General features: G+C 38.4%; 1 protein-coding gene across 1 annotated transcript in view; it reads right to left on the bottom strand.

The window, feature by feature from the left end:
* C5 (complement C5) overlaps nucleotides 1–22,667 on the bottom strand; it is a 92,114-nt gene that overhangs the window by 29,520 nt on the left and 39,927 nt on the right. Inside the window, exons 16-26 of the mRNA XM_035015921.1 lie at nucleotides 21,434–21,496; nucleotides 20,151–20,348; nucleotides 18,466–18,556; nucleotides 16,954–17,027; nucleotides 16,095–16,234; nucleotides 12,736–12,963; nucleotides 11,231–11,291; nucleotides 5,380–5,469; nucleotides 3,955–4,167; nucleotides 3,404–3,479; nucleotides 331–490 (exon numbers count right to left, since the gene is read on the bottom strand). Of these exons, the coding sequence (XP_034871812.1) occupies nucleotides 331–490; nucleotides 3,404–3,479; nucleotides 3,955–4,167; nucleotides 5,380–5,469; nucleotides 11,231–11,291; nucleotides 12,736–12,963; nucleotides 16,095–16,234; nucleotides 16,954–17,027; nucleotides 18,466–18,556; nucleotides 20,151–20,348; nucleotides 21,434–21,496 (1,394 nt within the window). The remainder of the gene's footprint in view (nucleotides 1–330; nucleotides 491–3,403; nucleotides 3,480–3,954; nucleotides 4,168–5,379; nucleotides 5,470–11,230; nucleotides 11,292–12,735; nucleotides 12,964–16,094; nucleotides 16,235–16,953; nucleotides 17,028–18,465; nucleotides 18,557–20,150; nucleotides 20,349–21,433; nucleotides 21,497–22,667) is intronic.

Below are 22,667 nucleotides of genomic sequence, written 5' to 3'. Positions count from 1 at the left end.
AGAAGTCTCTGAATTTCAGGTATGGCATCTATACCAAGGGTATGTGGACAGATGATACATTTTACCTGTTCTGAGATCTGTAGCACTTACAGCCTGTGGACCACTGGTGCCTGTTACACAAGAGATGTCAAAGGCATCACTCGTCTGACCTATACTGAATTGTGTGAAGAGCAGTGCAAGAAGAACTTTCATATTCTTTGCCTGTACACAACAGGACTTTCTTAAAGGGATACATATATTTTCTTCTCTTCAAACTTCTAAAATAGGATGAGAACAAAACTCAGACTTGTAAATAAAACTGTTGCTAATCTATATATTTGGTTTCCTTACCTGTAATTTTACTGGTTGATAATGGGAGTTTTCCTTGAAAGATCCATTTTCTAGTTGACTATTCTCCACCAGCCACAATAAAGCATTACAAATTGAATTTTGGTTCTGATTTATGTATTTATTTACTTGTCCAAGTACTCTTAAAACAAAAGCTGTTAACCTTTAAGACAAAATCAAATAATTAATATTTAGATGTTCAATCCCTTTGGCTTTCAATTTATGTGTGTTAATAGGATATTTATTCTTTAAAAGAAAATAATATTTTAAATCATACAATTCAAAGTATGTTGTCACCATTTTACAAAGGGAGAGAAGATTTTAGGAAGATCTCCAAAAACGTTTAGTCAACAAATGTGAACAACACATATTTTGTGATTGCAGGATTGCTAACAAGCACACAAACTAAAAACTGATGCCTGATGATTAAAAACAAAATTACTCTAAAGTTAAAGACAATAGTGGTGAAGCAAATAGTTTTGAGTCAGGGCACTGATATATGAACACGAGACCTGGAAGAGTAAAATCTTAAAATTCTAGATTGTAAAATGTGCACAAGCTGTCTAATCTAAAGTCTTGTCTGAGGCCTGAATATCCTTCCCCGACATTCACCAGAGTGTTTACCTCACTTCCTCTTGAGCCAGGCCATTGATGTAGAACTTACTACCTCACAAGGAAGCTTTAACTATCATGATTATGGAGGCTTTCTTGTTTTTGTTTTTTGCTTTTTGAAGCAATTTCAGTCTCTACTAATATCTCTCAAAGAATATCCAAGAGTATCTAATTCATAACCCCACAATGTCTCTTAGCCGCCCCCGCCCCCACCCCCACTCCCATTCCCGCACTCTCTGAGTACCCAGAGCTACCCACTCTTCAGCCCCTCATTTCTGAGAGTAAGACCACTTGACTCTCTCTCTCACTTAAAATATTTTATTTTCATTTTTCTTTCTAAAATGAACGATATGTTGGGGCACCTGGGTGGCTCAGTCAGTTAAGCGTCTGCCTTCGGCTCAGGTCATGATCCTAGGGTCCTGGGATTGAGACCCACATCAGGCTTCCAGCTCAGTGGAGAGCCTGCTTCTCCCTTTCTTTCTGCCCCTCCCCCTGCTTGTGCTTGCTCGCGTGCTCTTTCTCAAATAAATAAATAAAATCTTTAAAAATAAAATAAAATAAGTGATATATTATTTTTTGTACTTTTTCTTTGTACCTTCCTTGTATTTCTCAAAAAAAAATATTTTGAAAGTATTCAGGTACTGGCCATTTTCTTCTGTGTATGTTTCTCTCAAGGAACTTGTGGAGTTGGGTTCTAGGACAGTATCCAAATATTTCTGTATTTCTGGCTGAACACCATCCACTCAGTCTCGCCCAGAATTCTCAAGAGGCCCTAGGTGTTTACTGAGAGGCTACTGCATCTTCTTGGGGAGAGGGGGCATTTCGTCCTCTAAGCATTTAGTCCCCAGCTGTTGCCGTGCTGGTTTCGAACCCCTACCCCTCGCATCCTGGTTGGTATCCTCCGGTAGGCATGCTCCAGGGGTCTACATGTCTTTTAAAATGTGCCGCCCACACATGGTTAGACCCACTTCTAAGGTACAATCTGTGGACTTGATAAGTGATTGGATATAGAGCCAAAAGGAAAGGGATGATTCAAACTTGTACAGAGTATTGCTGCCTACAGACTAAGAAAACCCAAACAAAACAAAACAAAAGACTGAATTTGGCATGAATTATGTTTGAAGGGCCTCTGGCTCCCAGATCTCTAGAAATGTGGATTTGGAGCTTAGGAAAGAAGTTAGGCCTTGAGACATCAATTAGGGATTCATCTGTGTAGAAATTATGGAAATCATGGGCAAAGATGAGATTGCACAAGGAGAGACTACAGAAAATAAGAGGGTCAAAGATGAAATCCTGGGGACTCTCAATAGTTACAGGGCATAATCTAAAAGTCAATTATTGGCTCCGTAGCTCAGGGGTTAGAGCACTGGTCTCGTAAAAGTCAATTATTCCAGATTGTAAGATCCTTAAAAGTGTTTCATATAGTAAAATTTATAAAGCACTTGGAACACTATGTTTTCATTGAGTATTTTGTCAGTGCATGATAGCATTTTTTTTGAAAACAGATTGCCATGTGGACTTTCAGTTAATTCAGACAGTCTCGCCCTCAAAGCATCAAAAATAAGGAAGTTATTATGCTTCACTGAGTAAGTCCTTACTGAGCACCTGCTATGTGTCAGGTATATACCAGACACTAGGAATACTTGGGAGTGCCCACGTGGAGCTCACATTCTAGTGGCAAGACAGATAATAAGTGAGATAAGTAAGAATGTTAATGATAAATTTTAAGGAGAAAGGGAAAGTTGGGGAGCAGGATATGAAACGTCGGGATGGGAATGGGATGCAATTTTAGACAGAATGATTAGTAGAGGCCTCATTTAGAAGGTGACTTTTGGTAAAGACCTGAGGGAGGTAAGGGAACTAGCCACTGATACCTGAAGAGCATTTCGGACAGAGGGAACATGAGTGCAAAGGCCCTCAAGTGGAAGCATGCCCGGTATGTTCAAGGAACATTGAAGAGGTCAGTAGGGCTTGAGTGGAAGGAAAGAGAATAGTAGGGGATGCAGTTGAGGTGAGATGAAGCCAGACCATGAAGGGCCTTATAGTTCACAATAAGTTTGGTTTTTACCCTGGGTAAGATGGGAAGCTCCCAAATGGTTCTGAGTGACGTGACCTAACTTATGTTTTAACAGGGTCACTCCAGCTGCTATGTTCAGTATAGACAAAGAGGGGGAAGGGCTGAAGATGAAAGAGCAGAGGAGGCTAGTACAATAATCCAGATAAGACATGGGAGTGGCTTGGGCCAGGATGGCATGGTGGGGTTGGTAAGAAGTAGTCAAGTTTAGGACACATTTTGAAGGTACAGCCAGAAGTATTTGCTAGGTCTGATGTGACTTGTAAGAGAAAGAGGGCAATGAAGGATAACTAGACTTTTATCCTGAGCAACTGGATGAATGGAATTTCCATTAAGATTCCTTAATTAATCAACTATTTTATGAAAATGCAAATCAAACCTTCTACTTACCAGGTGCTAGCACTTCCACCCTTCCACATGCTGTAAGAATAGTCAACATTTCTGTAGGACATGATGCTCACCAACCCTAAGAGGCACCAGAAAAAGAACATAGTGCTTCACTGACCTTCATTTCTACACAAAGAGTGCTTTATTAGCTCCTGGGAATGGTAAACTTCCTTTGGTGTTGGGCAGCAAGCATGTGCTCTGTGGCCAGCGTTACACTTCTCAAAAGAAGTATATGAATCATGAATCACTTGAATTGGGAATTATCAAGTAGAACATTCTGAGCTCATTCAAGAGGGAAGGAAGTGCTCTGTAGGGGTTGGAATGCAGGTGTCTTGTCTCTCATCCAGGCATTTTGGTAAGTTAAGCCAAAATGCTACAGAAAATAGTATTTATTTATATAGTTGTGTCTATCTCACAATTTTCTTTTTGCAGAAATGCTTTTACAATTACGCTTTTGTATAATTTATAAGAACTTAAATATTAGTTTAACTGCACCATTAGTTTAAAAATCACAACACTTTTAGGTACAATATGTAAAATAGATTTTCTTTTACCTTCTTTTAGTTTTTTCTTCAGGTTCTGTTTTTCAGTTAATGAATTAGTAGAAAAAATGTTCCAATTATTTCCTGCTTCCAGGTAGTGAAAAACATAGAATACTGGGACAATGCTCATCAGTTCTGCCTCTGCATTCCCCTTGGGGAGGTGGGTAAGAATGTCAATGCCTTTCTGACTCAGAACTGCATACATGACCTCACCTATAAGCAGTCCTGTAACAAACAAACAAAAAAATCAAGGTAGACACAATCAATTTCTATCAACTTCTGAGTAATAGTATATTTTAAATAGAGAGAAGAGCAACTGTCCCTGTTCTTTCCTCTTTTTTTTTTTTTTCGAGAGAGAAAGCAAGAGCGAGCATAGGGGCAGTGAGGAGAAGGGGCAGAGGGAGAGTAAGAAAGAGAATCTTAACAGGTTCCACACCCAGTGCAGAGCCTGACTCAGGGCTCGATCTCACGACCCCGAGATCATGACCTGAGCCGAAATCAAGAGTTGGACACTTAACCAACTGAGCCACCCAGGCACACCCTTGTTCTTTTCTTTTTATCTAGGCAGTTGAATTACTTCTTAGCTGGGGAGAGACAAAAAAGATCTAGTTAGGAATATGGGTTTAAAAGAAACACCAAGAAAAGGCTTAAAAATGTCACTGGAATATTGTGGTAAGATGGCATAATGTAGCAGGCAGATTAATGCATAGAGGACATGGCAAATTCGTTGTCGTTCAATCTGACAGCTTTAGACATCATAAACCCTATTAATCAATCACTCCCACAAAGCAAAGCAAAAAGCCTGGGCTGTGAGTGTTCTGGGAGTGCTGTGGGGGCTCTGTCTAAAACTCACCGTGCGATACTGGGCAAACCAATTTTCACATACCCAACACCAGGATTGCACATGATTTAAAAAGTTTCTCCCAGTACTAACATTCTGTGAGTCCAGGGCTTTAACTGAGACAAAATGTAGTCAGGACATTCTATTGTTTTGGTGATTTATTACTGAATTATAAAGGTTGGAGACCAGAGGAAACCCACCAAAGCTGCCACTTCTGCAAATGTACCAGAGGGGAGAGAACCCCTCTGGGACTGATATTTCAGCAGAGCAGTGCAACTCTGGTGGGTAATAAAGCCTCTGGAGCAAGAGTGGTCACTAAGATCATGGAAAGTTTTAGAGAAGTCTTTGCGTCAATGATAGCCCCCATCCTTCATCATGGGAGAATGAATCTCCATTTAAATCAGGCCAATGGAAGAAAACAGTGAGAAAAGCGGTTGGGGATTTGAAGGTGGAAGAAGGAGCAGGGTTCTCCCAGAGGTGGATTTGTATATGCTACTGAGTAGAGAAGAGGAAAAACAGAATAATCATGAGGATATTTGATTGCTGTTTGAAGCATAAAGTGAAATGAAAAATAAAAATGGCATTTGTCACCTTACCTTTTACACTCACAATCCTTTTGACTTTTGTTTTGGGGACCAAATCTAATGGTACCCTGTATGGGAACTCCTTTCGTCTACTAATGACACCTGAAATTTAAAAAAATTATTAGATTTACACAGAATTCTTTTTTAAAATTTAAATTCTACTAATTAACATATATTGTTATTATTAGTTTCAGAGGTAGAGGTCAGTGATTCATCAGTCTTATATAAAACCCAGTGCTCATTACATCCCGTGCCCTCCTTAATGTCCATTACCCCGTTACCCCATCACCCCACTCCTTCCCCTCCAGCAACACTCAGTTTGTTTCCTATGATTAAGAGTCTCTTACGGTTTGTCTCCCTCTCTGATTTCATCTTTTTTATTTTTCTATCCCTTTCCCTATGCTCCTCTGTTTTTTTTTTTAATTCCACATATGAGTGAGATCTTATGATAATTATCTTTCTCTGATTGATTTATTTCGCTTAGCATAATACCCTCTAGTTCCATCCACGCTGCAAATGGCAAGATTTCATTTTCTTGATGGCTGAGTGATATTCCATTGTGTATATATATATATATACCACATCTTCTTTATCCACTCATCTGTCAATGGACATCTGGGCTCTTTCCATAGTTTGGCTATTGTGGACATGGCTACTATAAACATTGGGGTGCAGGTACCCCTTCAGATCCCTACATTTGTATCTTTGGAGTAAATCCCTAGTAGTGCAATTGCTGGGTCATAGAGTAGCTCTATTTTCAACTTCTTGAGGAACCTCCATACTGTTTTCCAGAGTGGCTGCACCAGCTTGCATTCCCACCAACAGTGTAAGAGGGTTCCCCTTTCTCTGCATCCTCGCCACCATCTGTCGTTTCCTGTCTTGTTAATTTTAGCCATTCTGACCAGTGTGAGGTGGTATCTTACAGATTTACACAGAATTCTTGAAGGAACACCAGTTGCAGGTTATTTATAATATACTAGCTTCCAAATAATTGTTTTAAAATAAAAGGCCCTTTTATAATAACTATATTAAAATTTAAAAAGGAAGTTAAAAATAATCAAGGATTTTTTTTTAAAGATTTTATTTATTTATTTGAGAGAGAGAGAATGAGTGACAGAGAGCAGGAGAGGGAGGAGAGTCAGAGGGAGAAGCAGACTCCCTGCTGAGCAGGGAGCCCGATGTGGGACTCGATCCTGGGACTCCAGGATCATGACCTGAGCCGAAGGCAGTCGCTCAACCAACTGAGCCACCCAGGCGCCCTCAAGGATTTTTATCAAACCCTAGGCTTATATAATCTCTTTAGAGCATTAAATTTAACTGTAAGCTTCCTGGTCATTACAAGATAGATAGGAAATAAATAGGTTATATAAATTTTATCTACCAGAAAAAGGGAGCATGCCGTTTTGTCCAAAGAGAGAAAATTATTCTCGGAACTGAAAGCTAAAAATAACTAATGTAATTCCTTAGTCAAGGATATGTGAAGATTAGCTCCACTGTGAAGCATGCCCTGAAATTCTTTTCACTTTCTCTCAATCTAACTTAGACCCATTTTCTCTATGTGCAATAACAGAATTTTAGTGTACTTGTATCAGAGCATTTTTCTACTTTAATCATTGGTTTATTTCATAAAAATGTTCTTTATCATTCTATTGATAGAACACTAAGCACTCTGCTAAGCTTTTAAATGCATTGTTATACTGGATCTTACAACAACTCTGTTTGCTAGGTCTATTGTTATTTTTATTTTGTAGATGGGAAAACTGAGGTTTAGAGAGCAAGCTGCTCCAGGTCACAGAGCGGGCACAGATGAAGCTTGGATCTGAGCTCAGAAGTTTTACTGCAGACCCACAGCAGTCACCACACAGAGACCCCACCGCCCATTGTCCTGCCAGGAAAGCTCTGAGGGCAGGAACCATCTCTTATTGGAAGCTGTAGTCCCAGCATTTAGCATGGTCCTTGGCATAGGGCAGATGCTAAAAGAAAATAGTGACGTTTTGCCATTTAATGGGCAAGCCACATGGCTTTGCAGAAGAGACAGAATGTTCCTCAGGTGACTTCTTTCTTCATTAACTTTTAATAAATGCTGAGGATATAATATTAAAATAAAATTCAGTGAAGACATATAAGAGGTTTGTGGTGTGGGTGAAAGCATGGAGTTCAGAAGGAGCTCACTCTATATGTGACACTGGGTACGAGACTTCACCTTTCTATGCCTTGATGTGCTCGTCAGATCAATAGAGGTAATAATATTTTCCTCAAAGGATTTTTATAAGGGTGAAAATAATATAGACAAAGAGCCTGGAAACAGTTCATGCTCAGTACATTGTACTTAATAATAGTCGGTTGTCTGAAATTATCTAAATTTGATCCTCCACTAGTTTTTCCATTGATACCTGCCCTTGACTATTTCAATTCTTATTAGCAACTCTACTAGCAGATTGAAAAGGTACAGAAGAGAAAACTAAAACTAAGAGAAGTCAATATTACTCCTTGTCAGAAATCATGACAAAAGATACATCAAGGAACGCTTGGGTGGCTCAGTCAGTTAAGCATCTGCCTTCGGCTCAGGTCATGATCCCAGGGTCCTGGGATCTAGTCCCTCATCAGACTCCCTGCTCAGCGGGGAGCCTGCTTCTCCTGCTGCCTGCCACTCCCCCTGCTTGTGCTCACTCTCTCTCTGACAAATAAATAAATAAAATCTTAAAAAAATAAAAAATAAAAAGACTCATCAAGACATCACATATAGAGGTAGACACCAGAGAGATTAAATCATTTAGAAGTCAAATCTGTAAAACCAATAGGATAAAATATACAATATCTCTGTGAACTAAGAGCAGGGAAAGACTTCTTAAAGATTACCCCCAAAATATACAATAGCTATAAAGTAAAGTTATAATGAATTTGACTATATCAGAATAAAGGACTCCTGTTCAAAACCCACTAGGGTTCATTATTGCTCAAAAAAAGTACACCAGAGGGGCGCCTCAGTGGCTCAGTCAGTTAAGTGTCTGACTCTTGATTTCTGCTCAGGTCATGATCTCAGGGTCATGAGATTGAGCCCTGCTGCCGCCGGACTCTGTGCTCAGCAGGGAGTCTGCTGGACATTCTCTCCCTCTCCCGCTGCCCCTTTTCCCTCTCATTCGCGTGCGCTCTCTCATTCTCAAATAAATAAATATGTTTTTAAGAGAGTACACCAGAGACAAAAATCAATAAGAAATAGACAAGAAAACCCAAACGGAAAAATAGAACAAAGTGCAAAAGATAGGAATAGGCAATTCACAGATGAGAAGCCCAAATGACCAATAAGCATATGGAGAATTTTTTTTTTTTAAGGTTTTATTTGACAGAGAGAGAGACAGCACGAGCAGGAACACAAGCAGGGGGAGTGGGAGAGGGAGAAGCAGGCCTCCCGTCAAGCGGAAAGCTCATATGGAGAAATGTTTAAAATCATTTGTAATCAGAAGGATCCAAATTAAAACAATGAGATGGCACCCAAGCCTCTCATAAATGGCACATTTTAGAGAGGCCAGTAATAATACCAAGTGTTGGTGAGGATGTCGAGAGATGACAACCCTCACACAGTGCTGGTGGATGTGTAACTAACACAGCCGTTCTGAAGACCAGTGTGACGGCAGTAAATAATATTCAGTCTACGTATGCCCTTTGCCACCGCGGTCCCACTCCTGGATATACAGTCCAGATACATGCTGCACAGGTTTGTAAAGGGAGACGTATAAGGATGTTCGCTGCAGCATTGCTCACGGTGGTGGGGAATCTGTCACTAGAGGATGGATAAATAAAATTGTGGTGGAATATACTCTGAAACACTATGTGAGAAGCAGTGAGTGTATCTTTAAAACAGAATGTTGAGTTTAAAAACTGAAGAAAGAGAGGAGGATGTAGAGTAGGATCTGAGTGGGTGCATTTGAAGGAAGGGAAACAGGAGCAGGGTTCAGGAATGAAGGGAGGGAAGAAAACACGAGGGGCCTGCCCAGACCATTCGGTGTGCCAGGAAGTGGGTGGGGGTGGTGAGGAGCTGAACTCCCTGCAGCCCAGAGAAGAAAAGATTTGGAGGTAAAGGGCTTGTGGGGGAGAGAAAGCAGGAACCAAGAGGGCTCTTTGGATTGAGTTTCCACATTTAGTCCTCATTTTAAGCTGATTCCACACTATTTTAATTCCTATTATTTTACAATTTGTTCTGATACCTCCTTCTCCCTCACGGATATTTTTTTCAAATTTCCAGTGAGGTTATTGTCCATTTACTTTTCCAAATGTATTTTGGCCTTTTTAAAAAAAAAAAATGGAATTCTAGGGGCGCCTGGGTGGCTCAGTCGTTAAGCGTCCACCTTCGGCTCAGGTCATGATCCCCGGGGTCCTGGGATCAAGCCCCGCATCGGGCTCCCTGCTCAGCGGGAAGCCTGCTTCTCCCTCTCCCGCTCCCCCTGCTTGTGTTCCCTCTCTCACTGTCTCTCTCTGTCAGATAAATAAAATCTTTTTTAAAAAAAATGGAATTCTATAAAGTATCGTATTGGTATACCAATTCCGACATATAAATATTGGAAGTATTTAATAAACTCTCCGAACTCACTGGACAGAATTAATTGTCATCTTTACCCTATTTAGCCCTCTAGAAAGTAACAAAGCTGCCTAAATCTAAGTTGTCTAAAACGATAAGGGGAAAAGTCATAAGGCAAGATTGGAAAGAGGCATAGATTTTAATATTACTATTTTTTTTACCAAGATTTTTGATTGAGAGACTTATTCCCAGACAAAAGATCATTCCCATCTTGTGGCCCTGATGTCCACCGCTGGGATGTACAAGACAGGGCCACTTTGGAAATCAGTTTGAAGTAATGTCAGTATAGGGGGCACAAGGGTAAACGGGAAGAAAAAAAAGACACAGTGGCTCTGAGGCTTGATGTAACTGTATGAGGCCCCAAACCTCAGAACTTGTAATATCTCTACCCACAGATCCTTCACAACAGACGGGCTGGAAGAAGATCTGTGTGAAGATAAAATTTTTTAAAATGGGAGCATCTGGATATATGCATCTAGGATGGATTTTTCTGTTACTCTGTTGAAGTCATCCTTAACTTAGGATACTCAGCTGATTTAAAGGTAAAGGTCTGAATTCTTTGCTTGCCCAGAGGAAATGGCTCTCTGAGTATGATGGTCTTGATTTATAAGTAAACTTTTTTCCTCATTGCTATATCACTAAAAACAAAGAAAAATTATTCAATGCAATAATAAGGTAAGTTTTAACCATTTAATAAGAACTATGGCAGGCTATCTTTTTTTGTTGTTGAAAAGAATTGTTAGTTGAACACATTCTAAATTTCGCATATATACATGTATGGGCCTTGATTAAATGCTTGGATATTCGCAAAATTCTAACTGTGAGAAGATTCAGAATATCTTTATTGAAGGATAAAAGCAGGGAAGCAGGAACAATGAGGAATGGGTTAGTTAAGTGACTAATCAGCATTATTGTGTTTTTAAATACTGCATGTTAAAGAAGTATGGAAATGACTTTTTCTTAGGTGTTCTTTGGGATTGATGGTTCTATAAGAAAATATTATAAATTATTATTGTGATGGATAGAAAATGACTACTATTGCAGAGAAGTCATGCAATTATTACTATTTCAATGCTTTGCACTTAAAATTAATGGAATTCTTTTTCTTTGTTCTAAACCCATCCAGGTTACAATACAACACATGCTATTAAGAATGTCAATGAACTAAGAAGTGGATATTTCTTATTCCAGACGATTGACATTTTGAAAAACAGTGTTTCAGGTTACCTAGACACTTTAATTTCTAGAGCAAAAGAAGACGTACAAATACAAAACCATTTTGCCTACCATAAATACCCCTTGGGTCCAGAGTAACACCAGCATAACTTTCCTTTTTGACACCTTCTGGCTAAAAAGGGAGAAAACATTGTCAAGAATATAATTAAATTTAACTCCCTCAGTGGAGCCTTAATTTGTTCACTGGATTTCAGCTGCCTATTCAAATGACGCAAGAATATAATTAAATTTATGTGACCTGAATTCTTGGATCAACTTGAAGACTTTCTAATTGAAAAATTCTTTTTTTTAAAGGCAAAATATGTGTAAATATTTATATCCATACATGCAAGAATAAGATTCTCTGGCTACTTGCATAATAACCAGAGCAAATACTTAAATAGAAGTTATTATAAGCCAGGTAATTGATCTAAGTGCTTTGTATGTATTAGCTCGTTTAGCCTAAAAAAATACTCTATGAAGTAGAAACTATTATTACTCCCATTTGATAGATGAGGAAAAGAACACATAGAGAAATCAAGAAACTTATCCAATGTCACACTGCTAGGAAGTGGTGGAGCCAGGATTCAAACCCAGGCAGCCTGTCTCCAGAGTCTGTGCATGGAACCACCATGCAAGGATGCATAGGACATGCCGTACACAAAATAAGTCAGTACATGTCTACTGAAGTGATTTCATGGCTGAAAACAGAGGTCAGAGAATGAAGACCTAAGAAGGCCCAGTTCTGTCATTAATTAGCCATGTGCCTCTTGGCAAGAATCTTAACCTTAGTAAGATAACAAGAAAACACTCAATGGCCTATGTGGGTAAATAGTACTTAATAAATGATAGTTTTCTTCCTTTTTTAGTCTGTTTACTCATTTGTAAATGGGACATTTTTTAGACTATAAATTCTAAACTGTAAATGCATGGGCTGTATCTTATCTATTGTTGGAAATCCAGTACCTGCCTAATGTCTGGCACATCGATTTCAAGACACACCTTTTGAATGTGTTAGGGGGAAAAACTTGGAAGGCTATATATATACCAAATTGTCACAGTTGGATATCTTTGGGTGTGGGAGTTATCGGTGATTTTAATTTTCTTCTCTGTGGTTTTTCATTATTCCATATACAATATACATATACAATAAGCAAGTACCATTGTTTTATTTAAATTTTTAAAACATAATGTCAGACTTAAAGAAAAGTTATAAGAATAGTACAAAAATAAATCTGAGATAACCTCTACCCAGTTTCCTTCAAATGTTAGCATTTTGTTACATTTACATTTATATTATTTTTCTCTGTGTTCTTTTTCTGATCTACTTAATGATAAGCTGCTGACAACTTGTTTTTCTGGATGAAAAAAGTGTTTGTTATTGTTCTTTCTCTTTCTTTCCTTTTTTAAATTTTAATTCCATTATAATCAATACACAGTGTTATGTTAGTTTCAGGTGTACAACATAGTGACTTGACAGTTCCATACACTACTTACCATGCTAAGTATACTCTTCACCTTCACCTATGAGAAAGGTGTTTTTAAAAAGAATCAGAAAAAAAGCGTATCTTTCTTACCACCACTCGTAATGTTTTTACTAAGATTTCTTTTCCAACTGAAGTCTCCAGTGAAAAGTTGATGTTGTGGAGGCCAATTTCCAGGGGAAGCACAGTGAAGGTCACCAGATGACTGGAGGAACCTTCTACTCTCTGGGACAGACATTTGGAGGGATTGCTGCCCTGGTGGTCAATGGCTGGGCTTCCTGATGTACAGATTGCTTCCACAGCAGACATTTTAACACAGAACTGAAATATTACCAGTGAACAGTTATATTAAAACACTTTATGGTAAGGAAAGTATGCCCTGACCTTCTTCGTCTGGATACAAACTCTCCCTGAGATTTTTACAGTGATAAAGAATTCCTTCGATTATAAGGCAGAGGATAAAGCTCATTTTAGATTTTCAAACATACACAAGTTGCTGTAGAGTTTAGCAACATGAAGGGATGTCTGGCAAGTTCAGCCCCGGCTCTGAAATGTCTTACCTTCCTTAGATTATAACCTTCTAAATCAGGTGTGAAGCTACTCAGGTTCTTTGTTCACGTCATACCATTTGTTGCATGGTCTCTTTACATGCTTGTACCTTAGGCAGTGGAAACCCCAGGCTGAGGCACTTTATGTGTCTTACTCCCCTTTGTATCTTTTAGCTCAGCCTTTGGTACTCAACACATGATGATTTTAGGAAAGACTGAGAACGCCATCTCTTGGCATTCAAGGCCCTGCCCAATATGTCCCCACCCTATTTTTCTAATCTTGTCGCTTATTAATTCCCCACTTGGACCCATTTTACAACCAAACATGGGCTCCAGAAAGATCTAGGTTCTAATCTTGGCTGTGCCCCCTACGTAGGACAATATCAGGTCACATGACCTCTTTAACTGTTCATTTCGTCATCTTTGTAATGGGGATAATAATAATAGTACCTACCTACTTCTGGTTGAAACAGTGAATATTTTTCATCTTCACTTCAAAATCTAGTGAACTGATAGAATTAAGAACTATATCCCAAAGCATAAAATTGTAAGATACAGAATAAATCAAGCAGGTAAACAAGAAAGAATGCCAATATTCAACAACTAATCTGAAGAATTTCTCAAAAATGGAATGTTCTTTTTTGCTCTTAATTATCTTTCTGGGAAACACAACAACCTGCATGGGTGGGACAGGAGTTAAAGAAGCCTACTGGGTTGCCCAAGGCCAATGATTCATTCCCCCAGGATAGCAGGGGTAGGATGGGGAAGGAGAAGAGTGGTTTGACAGAATTCCACATAAATTCATTATAAAAATTCTTAGTAAGTTGGGAATAGAAAAGAATGTTTAGAACTGAGTATCTTCAGTTTTCAGACATAGAATATCAATTTAAAAAGCCTACAGCAGGAGTTCTGCTTTTAGTGATGGCCAAGTAGATCCTGTTGGACAACCATTCTGCAAACACAACTATAAACTCTCGACTACACACACACACACACACACACACACAACCTAAAGGCACTAGAGAGTGGAAAGGAAGGCAGCAGCTGGAAGGAAAGAATGATACTGGGTGAGATTCCTGTTGATTACACCTTTCACCTGAGGGAAGGCCCCAGTAGTGCCTTGATGAGTGCTAAACCCCTGGTAGAACCTGTCATCTTATTGGCTTGAAGAACCAGGGGACAGAATACGAAACAGCCACCAGAGCTGAAATGTAAAGGTGTTCCAAGTTCAGCATATAAACTTTGCTTAAACCTGGCCAACCCTTGAACAACACACAGCACAGATTCCACGCATCCAGACCAAGGCTAATAGAACAGAACTGAGATTTCAGAGTTTTGGGATTGAACTCAGCCAACTGCCTGCTAAAACACACAAACCAAAATGGAAGATCTTCAGAGGAACTTGATCGACCCCAGAGTCACTGTAACATTTCATTAATAAGGTCCAAGGTCCAATCCAAAATTACTAGATAAGAAGAAATAAGAAAATGTGACCTATACTTGAGGAAAGAATTAATAGGGACTAACCCTGAGATACCACAGATGTTCTTGTTTCTTATTTTGATACAATGAAAATGCACTGATAATTTAAAAATTAAACAAAATGTGGCAGTGCAGTGAGACGCATGTCACTTAAAAGCCTGTTGAGTTACAACTGTGTTATTGCAACCGTCAGCACTCTGAGCAATGAAAGCGTCACTTTAGTGGTTTGTGTAACAACTCCTCAACTTTGCCATGGATGATACCTACACAGGTAAGTGTGGCAGTACACTTTATTTGTGGACACTGAAATTTGAATTTCATATAATTTTCATGCACCATGAAAATTTCTTCTTTCCTTCAATCTTTAAAAAAAAATGTAAAAACCATTCTTAGAGTACAGGCCACAAGATGCAGCAGGTCAGTTTGGGCCTATGGGCAATAGCTGGCCACTGACCTAATGAATAAAGCAAAAGGACAAAGAGATGTAAAAGATTCAGCATTGTAGGCAGGTCGGTTTCCCTTACATTAATTTACAACTTGAGGACAATATGTATCAAAATGCTTACATAATTTTAACTAAATCCACAAGCAATTACTTGACACTGAGAGTCTTAGAGAATTCAAAAACATTTCAATTTCAATATATCTACATATTTTTGTTGAATCAAAGTATGAGGTGTTCAGTAGAAAACATTCAAGCATAAAATATATAACATTAGGAGAGCGAAATGGGAATATGTGTTCACAGAGAAAAAGGAATTGATATCTAATCTGTTGTTAATAACAGTTTATTTGGGCATTTTTAAATGGAATGTTATGGTGTTTAGATTCTGCTGTATACATTTAAAGTTTGTTATAACCATCTCATTGAAAAAACATTAATATTTAAATATTCCCAAAATTATAGTTATGATGAAAAATTCTAGATGCTAATTAAAAATGTGCCAATGGGGTACATAGTTTCCCCCTCAAAATTTAGAGAGTATGTAAGCAAAATTTTTGGAAACCACTGAAATACTCATCTCTAAGAATGAAATTAGAGCTTTTCAAAAAATATAGTTAGATTTTTGGACCATGTTGAGTTCCCATATAAAGTTTTGTGACTATTATTTTCAAGTGAAATCCGTCACCCTATTGTATAATTCTCTTTAGTCATGTGCTGACAAAAAGAAGGCAAGTTGTCGAGCCATGGTTGGAGTTTTGATGCTTAACTAACTGAGCCACCCAGGTGCCCCTTGTATTCTTCTTTAAATTGGAGTTATAAGAAAATTTGTTCGTAAGTCTTCCTCCTTTCTTCATCCCTTCATTGAGTTGAATTTTTGTTTTTTGTGTATGTGATAATTCCATTAATAGAATTCTTATAAAATCAGAGAATTCTTCCTTTTTTCCATTTATTTGAACATATAATAAATACCTACTTACCCGTATATCAAATGTCCTATAGTTGTAAACAGTTCCTTTCAATTGGATCTGTTCCCCTCGTACAACAGAATATGGTATATTCATTTCCAGGAAGACATCTTTGAACACCTGTGCCTTGAGAGTATCAGCAACACATATACCTTCAGTCCAAAGTGAAAGCAAAGTAGAGGCATATTAGGGAATTCCACAATGCCTTATTAGTACTACTGTGTCTCAGATTTGCTTTGCTTCAGGGAAAAAGGAATATTATAACATGTTCTTCTCTGCACTGTCATGTCCTTGAATTTTCTACTCATTGATCTGTATTTCCATAATAATTGGTATTAATAGAAAGCTTCATTTGTCTAACAGAGATTTAATTCTACCCAAGGCATGAGAATGTTTATCACCTTAAGTACCAAATCCCTTTTTAGATATTCATTATTGACTCTATTTAATGGGTATAAAATTTTTATTGTGGAAACCAAGATTTTAAATAAAAATTAGAAAACAAACAAAACCAACTCTGATGTTATTAATAAAGTATCTGTACTAAATCGCCACAAAAGGGCATTCGCCCAGGAGAGAAGTCATACATTTGTTTCTAACTCTACTCAAGCTCCCAGTCACTGAGAAAAATAAAGGAAAATGGGGACTTGACATCAGCATTGATAAAATGATGGCTAATAGAAGAGCAGAAGAACAAATTAATATGGTCAAAGATATGGGCATATCCAAGTCTTTTTGTAATACATTAAGAAGGATATTTAACAAATGACACCACTTAAGTCCTGGGTGAACTATATAGATTATGACAAAAAAACTACATTTTGCTAATCAAATCACTCCTGAAATGAGTATATAACTTAAGTTCGCTTACCACTATCTGAAATGCCAACACCTTGAATTTCCCAGGTAGTTAGAGAATCAGGTAGCACAAATTGCAATTGGCTTCTGAAAGTTAAAATGTTAATATTCAAATACAGTGATTAGCCCAACTTGCCAGCATTCACTAACAGAATTTTTGCTTCATACTACTTTAGAAGAAAGAAAAAAATCACAACAAAGCAAAAATACATCAGGTATTAAGGAAAAATCAAGCAAGAAAAATATATTCATTAACTCTCCTACATGTTGCATGTTTTTAAATATTTCACTTGTATGAAGAGAATTCAAATTCAGAAAGATGCCTTAGAAACACCACAAATTCAAAACATACAAAATGATATTTATTGTGCGGTATGTTCTAAAATAGGGCAGCAAAGTCATGCATCTTAACATGGCTCATAACAAAGTCAACATAACTAAAAATTTCTGATTAAGATTAAGCTTATCTATCTATTTATTTCATTCAACAAACAGCTATTGTCCACCACCTTTGTGTCAGGCACAGCACTGAGTACACAGCACTTACAAGATATAGTGCTGTTCTCAAGTAGTTTATAGTCTAGTAGAAGCAGTTAAAGAAATAAATTGCAATTCGCTATAATAGCTGTACCAATAAAGCATTTAAAAAAGTTCAGAGGCAGTGTGCATTGATTCAACACATTTATTTGAGTGCCTCTACAAGCTGGACTCTATGCCAGGTCCTGAATATAAAGCAGTAATCTGAATTTAGTCTTTGTCCTGGAAGTATCATTTGAATGTGGAAGACAGGCAGGTAAACAGGCCATTATAAAGGTGTATGTTAAATGCAACAGGGCTAGTTGGGAGGGCTAATTAATCCAGTCACTGGTAGGGTTGAGGAGAGCGGTGGGAAGGCTAACCAGAGGAAGTGCTAGCCAAGGGGCAATGCCAGCTGAAATGGACAACACTGTGGAGGAAGGACTAGAGAGGACAAGAGTAGAGATGAGAAGACCCATTTTAAGACTGATGGTGGGCTTGGGCCTCAGGGCTTACACTGCGCCTCGAAGTCAATGTTTTGAGTCCCCAGGGAAGGGTGATGCTCAGGGACTCAGCACTGTTCATCACTGTTTTCAGTGCCTGGGACAGAGTAGGCATTCCATAAAAATGTGGTGAATAACAAGAAAAGAACCTTTCTTCTTATTAATCAATATTTATTTTACAGTATAGCTATTTCAGGATGAAAATGGCTGCTTACTATAGCATATAGCACACATTTGTGTTCAGTATAGACTTACTGAGGTAGAATGAAATTAAATGCAATAGCACCCTTCCTCACCAAGAGTTAGTTAATCTTGCCCTAGAACTAGTTACTAGAGCAAGCACACATTAAAAAAAAAAGTGAAGCAAATAAAACAAAATTTGATCAAATGGTAATACTGTCTTAACTCTTAAATAAACTATTGGGAACTGGGTAGTTTCCAGATTTTTGGCTATAATATTTGCATTTTCCCACATTTTTCAGAGGAATGTTGAGGAAGTATAATACCTTCTGGAGACATGATGAACTTCCCATAACCAGCTTTCTGGAAAATAGCTCCTTATTTCTGGCTTGGTTACTGGTAACAGGGTCTTTATATCTGCGGGTGGGGGGCGGGGGAGTATGTGTGATTATGAAAAAACAACACAAATTTTACTTAGAGCCAAATTTTAAAACATGGACATTAATCTATAACTTGAGTAGTTTCTAAAAGGTCAATGAAACATTTTGTTTAGTGATTTCAAAATAGAACTTTCAAGGCCTTGGTACTGACAAAGCAAATAAAGCATAAAAATAACTTCAATGACTTGTTTCTTAAATTGCTAAATGCTTAGTGTTCCTGAGATGATAAAAGATTCTGATCAATCTATAAAGTTATTTGCATTCTTATGATTACAGTAATTGCATTTATGTTATAAAATAAGGGAGGTTTACATAAAGGAAATTTATTTATAATTCCCTTAATAAAAATGGACAGATTTTCTGCTTCTGTCCAAGAGGCACTGATAGGGGTTACTCTTCTGTCTTAAACATACACATACACACTAAAAACAAACAAAAATTAAAAAAAAAAACAAATTAAAAAAACAGTTGCATTATATAAAACAACAGTTTTCAGACATTACAGCATAAGTGATCCAGGGCTATGATTCCTGAGAGAACGGAGACAGGTTAGGTGAACCCTGGAATTGTCCAGGTTTACTGTCTGGAGGCAGTTTGCAGGCTGCAGAGCAGGGAGAGAAACCCATGCAGACCCCTGCAGAGTTGCAACACCTATGGGAGTTTTGGGAGGCCAGGCTTTCTAGAACGAGGGGCAGAGCAGAGTACCAGAGAGGAGGGAGGGAGTAGCAGAGACTCAGTTCCATGCAGCGGAAGCCAAATCAGATGAAAAATAGGACAGTGAAAAATATATGTACTAGAATGTTTGTGAAAGTGCTTCTTGTAATAAGCAAAAAACTGAAAACAACCTAAATATATATAATAACACAGTTTGGATAAATGGCCACAAAAATTTATGTTTACAGAAATATATCCACTTAGATGGACGATATTTAAAGACATGCTGTTAAGACAAATGATCAGATTCTGAAACAGGAGCTGTCATTCTGCTTTTGTTCATTTTGTTTTGACTGTACATAAATGAATGAAAGTCCTAAAAATTTTGAAAACCTATTAATGAGAGGTCTATAAATTCTGAAAACATATTTTATGGTTGCAACGGAAATAAGATTTCATCTTCTATGTAAGTACACTTAACCTTGTGCTAAGTTTAGAAATCTTTGGCTATATTTGATCAGTATAGGCATAAACAAAATTTTTAATGATTGTAATATCACAGAACCATAGAATTCTAGAACTCAAAAGCATACTGGAGATCATGTAGCTCAAGCTTCTTGCTTGAAAAATGAGACTAAGGCTCAGAGAGGATATACAGTTATTCAAGTTTATAGAATGAGCTGGCTTTAAATTTGCCCTGGGGTCTTGACTACGGGCTCCTGTGCTCTGCTCTATACTATATGTACCTCTTTTGATTGCCAAAAATGATAACTGATTTCCTTCTGATGGGCATTTACAAGTCATCTTTTCTAATTTCAACTGTAAATAAAGCATGAAAACTGCCCTTTCTTAGCAGCGCAGAATTACCCAAGATTCCCCAAACGGGGCAGAATTCTGATAGAAAATGTCAAACTTACGCAGCCTTCCCAACTGGATGTTTTTATGATGCTCTTTAGAACGGAGCTGGCTGGCGATGTTACAACAGTCCTTGAAAATCTTGACGCATCTGGGTCCTACCTTAATCCGGGCAGCGCGCTTCTCACAGGTCTCATCATAGTTACGAAAGGCTCCATCATAGCAACATTTCTTCAATATGGCATGTTTGTATTTAGCCACTGAAATGGTAATGATGCAAGTGTCTCTGATTATGCAGAGTCATGACACCTCTGCCTCAGGAGGGACCTCGAGGGGTACCTGGTTTCTACTGCCCCACAACAGCCACTGCTAGGTGAATGACCAGCCGCTCTAGGCATGGGGAGAATGTGGCCTCACCAGGTAGATCATTCTCATTCACACTAAATGGTTAAAGAGCTTCTTGTGACTAAGCTAAATACTAACTTCTGAAACGGGCACCTGGGGTTCAGCACCCTTTGAGTAAAATAAGTTAACTGAGAAGCCTTCAAATATTTGAAGATAGGTATCACCACTATACAAGTGTTTCCTTCTTGAAGCTACAGATCCTGTTTTTAAAAACTTTTCTTATGTGACATGGTTTGTAGACCATCACTAGTGGCATCATCCTTCATGAGAAGTGCTCAAATTACTCAGCGTCTTCCTTTTTCATTTCATTAGAACTTAGAACAAAGGTTAACATTAAAATAACTCATATATGGATGGGGGAAGGAATTATTATTACTTGAAGTGTGATTATTAGTTGAACTCAGGTGACTGACTTCCAATTACCTAAATCTCTAGGAAGTCGGTTCTTCCTATTTTAACATTGTCAATGATCATATTTCTATTTAAATAATTGTTTAAAAATAATTTCTATTAGATTGATTTCCTAAAGAATAATCCAAAATACTATTCGCTGTTAAATATATAAAATAGAAGAAATAGGTTTCCAGGTACATTTCAAAGTTAATCAAATCACAGATTTTGTAAGAATAAAATGGAAGAATATAATTTTAGTTGCCAAATGAAGTCTGTAGAGAGGAAGTATTTGTAACAAATAAAAGTTAATCTTTTAGATTTTAGAGATAGAAATAATACTTATTTTCTTCAGATTGAAGTTATAGCAAATGAAGTATTGGATTTATTTGGATTAATCTTTCTGAAAGAGGTGAGCTGGACATCTGTACATATCTTTCTTTTCATCCATTCTATTTGGATTAGGGGAAATTAGACAATGATTAGTTCTCTCCAGCTTTTGAATAATAGGATCATAACCTTTTCACAACCACATGAAATTTTAGAGTACCTTCCTCTGCTATTTTCTTTTGCAGCATTCGTTTTGGCCTGAGAATTTCTTTACAAGGCTTATCTGTTAAAAAAACAAAACATAGAAGGGAAAAAGGAGATAAAATATCAAGAAGGAAAATTCCATGAAATTATTCAAGTATTTAAAACATTTACAAGTCATTCATTTTATTCAACAAATCCTGAGATCCTGTTTTCGATTAGGCATGGTGCACCACACATCTTAATATGACTTGTTTTAGCTTAGAGGAGCTCACGATCTAGTGTCATCTAACCACTTTGGCTTGTTTGATTTGAATTTGGTTCTAAATCCTACAATGCTTTTGATCCACTGATTAGAGAGAAATATATAAGCATTTAAAGTAAGCAAAATTTAGGGGAAGAGCAAGATGGCGGAGGAGTAGGAGACCTAAATTTCGTCTGGTCCCAGGAATTCAGCTAGATAGGGATCAAACCATTCTGAACACCTACAAACTCAACAGGAGATTGAAAAAAAGAATAGCAACAACTCTCTGAACAGAAAAGCGACCACTTTCTGGAAGGTAGGACGTGTGAAGAAGTGAATCTGAGGGGATATTTGGGAAGATAGATGGCGGGGGGAGGGAGCCTCTGTCAGCCGCTACTGGCAAGTGATAGAGCAGCAGAGCACAAAATCGGAACTTTTAGAAGTCGGCTCTGCTGAGGGACATCACTCCAGTGGCTAAGTGGGGGGTGGAACCCTCCCTGGGACAGTGTGGTCTCAGGACCCTCGGGGTCACAGAAAGACTGGGGGTGCCTGAGTGTGGCAGAGCTCCCAGGTATTGGAGCGGGTAGCCAGCTGAAAAGACAGAGCCAAGGAGTAGGCTCTCAGCTCGGGGTTGCCATAAACCATGATCCACAGCTGTCAGGCCACTGCTCTTCCAGCAGGGACCCAACAAGCGGCAGATCCGGGGAGACTCCCCTTCCTCCACCAGGAGGAGCAGCACAGGAGTGCACCGCAGGGATCTGCTGGGTTTGGAGACTCCACACCGAGTCAGGTGCCAGAGATGGAAATGCTCGGTCACAGGCTGGGTGAGCACGGAGTGCAGCCGGAGACTGGGGAGACAGGAGTGATTGACTGCTTTTCTCTGGGGGAGTACTGAGGAGTGGGGCGCCAAGTTCTCAGCTCCTTCAGGGCGGAGATTGGGAGGCCGCCATTTTCACTCTCGTCCTCCAAAGCTGTACAAAAGCTTGCAGGAAACAAAAGCTCCCAGACC

This window comes from Mirounga leonina, unplaced genomic scaffold (assembly GCF_011800145.1).
Source record: "Mirounga leonina isolate KUSES-001 unplaced genomic scaffold, KU_Mleo_1.0 Mir_170, whole genome shotgun sequence".
Taxonomy (NCBI): domain Eukaryota; kingdom Metazoa; phylum Chordata; class Mammalia; order Carnivora; family Phocidae; genus Mirounga; species Mirounga leonina.
This window is presented reverse-complemented; position numbering and strand designations above follow the sequence as displayed.